The 6,969-nt window shown below is 43.3% G+C and overlaps 1 protein-coding gene across 5 annotated transcripts; it reads left to right on the top strand.

The window, feature by feature from the left end:
- The first annotated feature begins 682 nt into the window (after positions 1 to 682).
- P2RY1 (purinergic receptor P2Y1) lies at positions 683 to 6,611 on the top strand. Of its 5 annotated transcripts, none has more exons than XR_012508970.1 (3): positions 683 to 2,135; positions 4,280 to 4,372; positions 5,032 to 6,611. XR_012508970.1 is itself a non-coding variant. In XM_074369260.1 (2 exons), the coding sequence occupies exon 1, from the start codon at positions 973 to 975 to the stop codon at positions 2,095 to 2,097; it is 1,125 nt and encodes a 374-aa protein (XP_074225361.1). In that variant the 5' UTR covers positions 683 to 972; the 3' UTR covers positions 2,098 to 2,135; positions 4,280 to 6,611. The 5 variants fall into 5 exon arrangements, 1 of the variants encoding a protein (XP_074225361.1); XR_012508968.1 differs by having other exon boundaries at positions 4,280 to 4,919; XR_012508969.1 differs by having other exon boundaries at positions 683 to 2,625.
- The last annotated feature ends 358 nt before the right edge of the window (positions 6,612 to 6,969 follow it).

Genomic DNA, 6,969 nt, shown 5'->3' with positions numbered 1-6,969 from the left:
AGCTGGCGGAAGAGCGAAGGAACGCTCGCGGGCCAATCGCTCCCCAGCAGCCAAACATGATCGCGAACAAGCGTGCCCCTCGCCCTTGCCGCGGACTCCGGTAGCGGCAGCGGGGCAAAAGCGGATCGCGCCGGGCCACGGTGAAGATCGGCTCCCCAGAAGACGCCTCCGGCTGGAGGTGAACACCCTGGGGAGCGTGGGCTGGCAGCCCGGCGGTCTTGGCGGAGGCACGCCCCTCGCCTCCCCGCGGAGGGCGGACTTGCCCGGGTGTCCAAACTCCGCCCACCCTCGCGGGGAGCCCGGCTCGCCCTCCCGCAGCCTGCACTCAGGACTGAGCAGAGCTCTAGAAGGGCCTGCGAGCTCACACAGACGGCGAACCGGACGCGACCCAGAAGCGCACGAGTCTGCGGCCATGCGCGCTCCGATGGCCCCCAGAGGCTGAGCGCAGGGTGGGTGGAGGCAGCGGCGCGGGCCCCAGAGCCGACCTGCTGTCTTGCACGGTAGGGAGAAGGAAGATGCCCAAACGAAGTTGATCTTGGGGGAAGGAGGCTGGGGCGCGCCCTCCCCACGCCTGAGCGCAGCGCAGCGAGTTTAGCTCGACCTGGCTGAGCCCCTGGCGCGCTCTCCAGCGCGAACCCGCGGCCCCTCGGGAAAGCGCAGTCGGAAAGTTGTCGGCGCCGGTGTCCTGAGCGCCCTGTTGTGTAACCTCGGCGCTGCCAGCCGGACCGGGAAGTTGCTGGTTATCCGGCCAGCCCGGTTCGGTCGCGGCCGGGGGTGGCTTTCATGGCCCGCGGCGAACGCGGGGCCGGAGACGGCGTGGGCGAGTCCCCGCGCGCCCCCTCCCGCAGGGATCCTCGGCTCCCGCTTCAGTCCGCTCGCCCGCCTTTCCGATGCTCGCTGCGCCCTTCGCCGCCGCCGCCCTCTCGCCGCCGCTTGCCCCTTGGAGCCGCCGCTTAAGTCGGGGAGGAGAGAATGACCGAGGTGCTGTGGCCGGCGGTCCCCAACGGGACGGACGCTGCCTTCTTGGCCGGCCCGGGCTCGCCCTGGGGGAACAGCACAGTCGCCTCTACCGCCGCCGTCGCCGCCGGCCCGTACAAATGCGCACTGACCAAGACAGGCTTCCAGTTCTACTACTTGCCGACTGTCTACATCTTGGTGTTCATTATCGGCTTCCTGGGCAACAGCGTGGCCATCTGGATGTTCGTCTTCCACATGAAGCCGTGGAGCGGAATCTCCGTGTACATGTTCAACTTGGCCCTGGCCGACTTCTTGTACGTGCTGACCCTGCCAGCGCTCATCTTCTACTATTTCAATAAGACAGACTGGATTTTCGGGGATGCCATGTGCAAGCTGCAGAGGTTCATCTTCCACGTGAACCTGTATGGCAGCATCTTGTTTCTAACCTGCATCAGCGCGCACCGGTACAGCGGGGTGGTGTACCCGCTCAAGTCCCTGGGCCGGCTCAAGAAGAAGAACGCGGTCTACATCAGCGTGCTGGTGTGGCTTATCGTGGTGGTGGTGATCTCCCCCATCCTCTTCTACTCGGGCACCGGGATCCGGAAAAACAAAACCATCACCTGCTATGACACCACCTCAGATGAGTACCTACGAAGTTATTTCATCTACAGCATGTGCACGACCGTGGCCATGTTCTGTGTCCCCTTGGTGCTGATTTTGGGCTGTTACGGATTAATTGTGAGAGCTTTGATTTACAAAGACCTGGACAACTCGCCTCTGAGAAGGAAATCCATTTACCTGGTGATTATTGTACTGACTGTTTTTGCTGTGTCTTACATCCCTTTCCATGTGATGAAAACAATGAATTTGAGGGCCCGGCTGGATTTTCAGGCCCCAGGAATGTGTGCTTTCAATGACAGGGTTTATGCCACTTATCAGGTGACAAGAGGTCTAGCAAGTCTCAACAGCTGTGTGGACCCCATTCTCTATTTCTTGGCAGGAGATACTTTCAGAAGGAGACTCTCCCGAGCCACCAGGAAAGCTTCCAGAAGAAGTGAGGCAAATTTGCAATCCAAGAGTGAAGACATGACCCTCAATATTTTATCCGAGTTCAAGCAGAATGGAGATACAAGCTTGTGAAGAGGCCAGAATCCCCAAACACCCACTTTTGTAACATGGTAGGATGCTAAATAGAGCCGAGTGCTTTTTTCCCCTTTTATTTAAGTTTCTAGTAAGTTTAGAAAAAATTCAAACTAAGAAAGCAGTAAGTCAAAAAAAAAAAAAAATAGAACTGGAAATGCCTACACCCACACTTAGCTTGTTTGGGTTTGCTTTCAAGGACTTCCTTCTTTCTAACCAGGAGTATGTAAAATAAAATAATATCCTACTTAAACATTTACTTTCTCTTCTGCCTTTAAAATTTACAAGCTCTTCTGTTTAAAGTGCACATGAGTACTGGAACTATTTTGATATTAATACTTTCTCCAAGAAAACTGACCACCTGCAACATGAATTTGTGATTCGTCTCGTCTTTCATGTTTTGAATAATCTGAGGTGGGAACAAACTGAAACTCCACATTATCAAATTAGTGGAGTACAGCAAAACACTAAACTCGGTTCATTCAGTATCAGATGAACAGATTTTAGCTGAGTGTCTTTTTTGGTCCTGTAAGTATAGGTGGTGGCTGGCTGAGTTTCTTTGGAGAATTGAATGGAGAAGTAAAGTCAATGAATTTAAAAGCCCAAAAAAGTGATGGTTTCCCAGTTATTTCTAGAAAACTGCTCACTCTATGTCGGGTGCTAATTGTTTGGTGGTGGAATCCTGCATACATTATCTTACAAGTAAAATACCTTCAAAATAATCAGAGTGCATGTACTTTCCTTGTAAACACCATGAACTCTGTGTAAGATTTCCTGTGATAAAGAGCATTTACTTGCACCACTGCTGTGCAGTGGCCTTAGCAGCGTGATTGTGTTCCAGGACAAATGCTCACTTAACATCTGTAAAAACAATTTTAAAAATCACAGATAAATTACAGACCAAAGTTTATTAACTGTTAGCAAGTTGAGGGAGAGTGGCTGAAAGTCATCCCTAATGCATCACCTGCAAGCATAATCTCACGTGTATAAGGCAATGGGGAGGGGGGAGAAGCCATTTTTAAAATGAAGACTTTAGTTTAAATTAATCATGGTGTGAAGGCTCTTTTTTTGCTTCTTCCAAATGCTGGAAAACAGTAAGTGGAAATATAAAAAGGAGGCAGAATTTGTATGGGCTGCGCTGATAGAACGACATACTATGATGCTTTCCTGGATCTTACACCCTCATATCTGAAGGAAAAAGACTCCAAATATATGGGAAAGGGAAATATGAAGAATTAAATTTAAGTACTTGAAGTACCACAGCACTAAAAAGTAAGGTGGAGAAGCTGCTAATCAAACTAGTAATAGTTTAAGAGAAGACTCCCCGTCAGTGTCTTCTTTTATATTTTCTGTCTGCCAGGAGGTAACGACAGATCTGTAAAATACTCCAGTACCTTTAATAATAAATTTTAATGAATACTGAATTGCATTTCTAGGCCTTGAAATGATCAAATTGTATATAATGCAGAATAATGTGGTACAGTAACACAATTTACAACACCAAATAAATCAACCCAATGTCAAAGGAATTTTTAATTGTGAAGACATGCCAACAAAGCCAACATCAGAGTCTGCAACTGATGGTGGAATAACTTGTTTGAAAGCACTTCATATGTAAAGCAATTTGGGGCTGTGTCTCAAGGTGTTAACCTTAGTGCCCTGTGGGACATGGCGACAGGGAAGTCAGAGCTGGGATCCAGTACTTGGCTGTTCCTGGGTGGAGTGTAGACTTGTGAGACCTTCAATTTTTCCCTAGACTTGCTTCATTTTACTCAGCCTTTGGCCACTAGGTCCAATGAAGAAAAGCTGTTAAACTTCCTAAGGCATGGTAGTTTGTCACATGTTCAGTGTCACTGCACAGAATTATAGAAACAAAATCAAGAAGAAACCTGTTAGATGTCCTACCTATATCTCCTTGTTTTGAGGAAAGAGAAGTTTGAGCTAGGTTCTCATCTGGTTAGAGTCCTACAGTGTTGTCTGTTGTGGAATCCTATAAGAAAAAGACTAAGATATGTTATGAATGTATTACCCCATCAAACGTCATCAAACGTCAACAAGGGTAATAACACTAAATTGGCCAAAATGGAAATGCCAAAGCTTACAACGTCCTTGAATGTGCAGGCTAATGGTACATATTTCTATAATATTTTCCCACCATTTACTTTAGTGTTCTTCCTTTTAGGTCTGAGGATGCCAGCCTGGTTTACAGTATGTGTTAAGTACATTGTTTCAGCTTCCAGAGAACCTTCTTTTGGAGTTTGGATCCAATGTGGAGGTGGGCAGTGACTAGAAATGCCCTTTTACTTCTTGGTGTGCTTTTTCCAGAGTGTTTCTTCTTTAGCTTCATATATCACATAGTGGACAATGATGACATGCAGATGCATGCCAAACAGTTACAAGAACGACCAACTCCTTCTAGGCACAAATAGGTCTCTGGGATGAGTCTGCTAATGGTGAAAACATACAGAGGGTCAAGATGATCTATTGGCTGAAAATCTGATTCATGACATAGGATGTAAGTAGGTATATTAATAATAAACGTAGAAATCTACTGGCATGTTGATAAAAGAAGAACTAAAGTTATAGAACCTATCAGTTAACTAAATTACACACTACAAAACTGTTTGACTGCTGAGATCAAGGTATTTTATGGCTCATCCGCTGGCATCTTTGACTCTTTGCACATCAGTGTGTGTTTGCATGGACACAATAAAAAGACAAACCAAGAAGAGATACAGCATGAGAGTGGGATTTGGAGTTAAAACCATAACACTGTCACTCGGCCAGCTGTGGAACTCTTGACCCTATCAAGACCACTCTCTGTAAGTTAAAAGGGTTGGATGACATCCAGCTGTTGAAGCCTTAGGGAATGTGGTGAAGCATTAAAACTACAGGCAGCCAGAGGTGCATGAAATCTGCTATTGTATTTTCCAGGGTTCTTCAGTTCCAGTCTTTGGCTGAAAATTCGTACAAAGTTCACCAACTGTGATATGGCTATGAAATGTAAGTTTTCTCAGTCTCCTTGGGGCAGTGCACTTATACTGCCTTTGGAAACAAGAGATGTCAGTGCTTACAGCAGCTGGAATTGGACTAGTGACAATAAAGATGTGTAACTAGTTAGAGATATAGTGAAGCTTTAACTTTGCTGGTCAAATTGTAACTATTATGATAGTATTTATTGATGAAGCTCATAGTCCTTCAGTTGTACAGACTGAAAAACTTTCTTGAAAGATCCAACATACCAATGTAAATTATATTTATTACAATGTATAATATTAATATGTCACACTGGTGTATTTTACATAATATATGATACATAATAGAGTTCCTGTATATTATGATGCTTTTCAAATATCAGTATCTTGAAATGTTTAAGTCTTCAGATTTTTTAATCTAATCTTTTTTTGTGATATAAGTGATTAATTTTCTCTAGAAATGCTTTTGCACGTTTATCTTTTTATTTAGGGTGCTTTCAATATAGACACAAGTTGGTGTCAAACTGTCATAAAATCGATAGTAAATACAAAAATGTATTGTCTACATTTTATATAATATTATAGAAAAGTCTGTATTGTCTTTTCAACATGCTTAAAATTGTGTCCCCAAATACAGTCAGAGTTTCCCATTTCCAAATGCAAAAGGCTTGTCCTAAACTCAGAGTAGCTGTTTTAGAAGTCTGGTGGGATGGACATTGCAGATACAACATTAGAATTTAAGGAAATACTTCAGGGAGATGGGGAGAGAAAGAGGCAGCTGGTGTAATCAGTTACTGTGTTCAATTCTGCTTCAATGCTTATGTTACCGTTTCTTCTTAAGATGAAATAGTGTAATCTTAATTTCTTTGAGATGGAGTTTCTAAGTAACACACTACCAGCAATCCAACACTGCTAACTTTAATGTTTTCTTTGTACATTTGATAACTTTAGGTCCAAGTTTTACAGTGATAACTGTGTATTATTTGGCTGCTGAATCCTGTTAAAAATTTTTAATTCTGTTGTACACTGCATTATAGACATCATTACAAATTAATACGAAGGGGAATATATGTTACATATCAAAAATTGTGAATTTGAATTCTGGTATGTTTTAGTGATTTTGAAAAAATGTTTATTTTTATATTATCTGTGATTTTCATGGTGGATCATTGAACTAGATTTCTTTGTGATTAATAGTGCCATTGAATGAGCAGTATGGAAACAGTGTTACTTGACATTTTGAGCTTTCTCAGGTTTATCTACATCAATGGTATAGTTTAACAAATTTCAGACTAATTGTGCATAATTGTATTATAAAAGGAATGTACATTTCCTATAAGTTTGCATGCAGGAATCTGTAACTTCTAGTGTGTGAGTGTGTGTGTGTGTGTGTGTGTGTGTGTGTGTCTAAGGCATGGCAGCCAACTTTGTATCTGCTATTGAAAATAACAGCAGAGCTTTGATATAATCATGGTCATTAGAATTGTAGCTATCATAGATAATTAAAACTGAAAAAACTCAATAAAACTCTGAAATGCAGTCTGATGGCTTCTATGTTATTATAGAATTAATTGTTACAAATTTCCTCAAATTTTGACATGTACTGTTACACCAACTGGCAAAAACTACTGGAGGTACTGAATTAGCACAGGCATCTCAATGTGTAGCCTGGACTGTAAAATGTGAAGTGTTAGATAGTGCAAGATAATTGATAAGATCATCATTATTTGATATTTAATTATTAGGAACTTAATTCTTAGAGGAAAATATGGAACACAATCTTAATACGTATTTCTCATACTAGTGTTCTGTGTGTAAAACGTTAGCTATAATCTTTGCTCCACTAATTTTTAATCCACGGAGGTAGTCATTCTAATAATCCTTTGTGGTTTCTGTT

The sequence above is a fragment of the Camelus bactrianus genome, chromosome 1, assembly GCF_048773025.1.
Source record: "Camelus bactrianus isolate YW-2024 breed Bactrian camel chromosome 1, ASM4877302v1, whole genome shotgun sequence".
Taxonomy (NCBI): domain Eukaryota; kingdom Metazoa; phylum Chordata; class Mammalia; order Artiodactyla; family Camelidae; genus Camelus; species Camelus bactrianus.
The sequence above is the reverse complement of the archived record's forward strand: the minus strand, read 5'-3'. Positions and strand labels throughout refer to the sequence as shown.

Coding starts and splice junctions, on each gene's coding strand:
- P2RY1 (XM_074369260.1), top strand. CDS start 973: ATGACCGAGGTGCTGTGGCCGGCGGTCCCCAACGGGACGGACGCTGCC.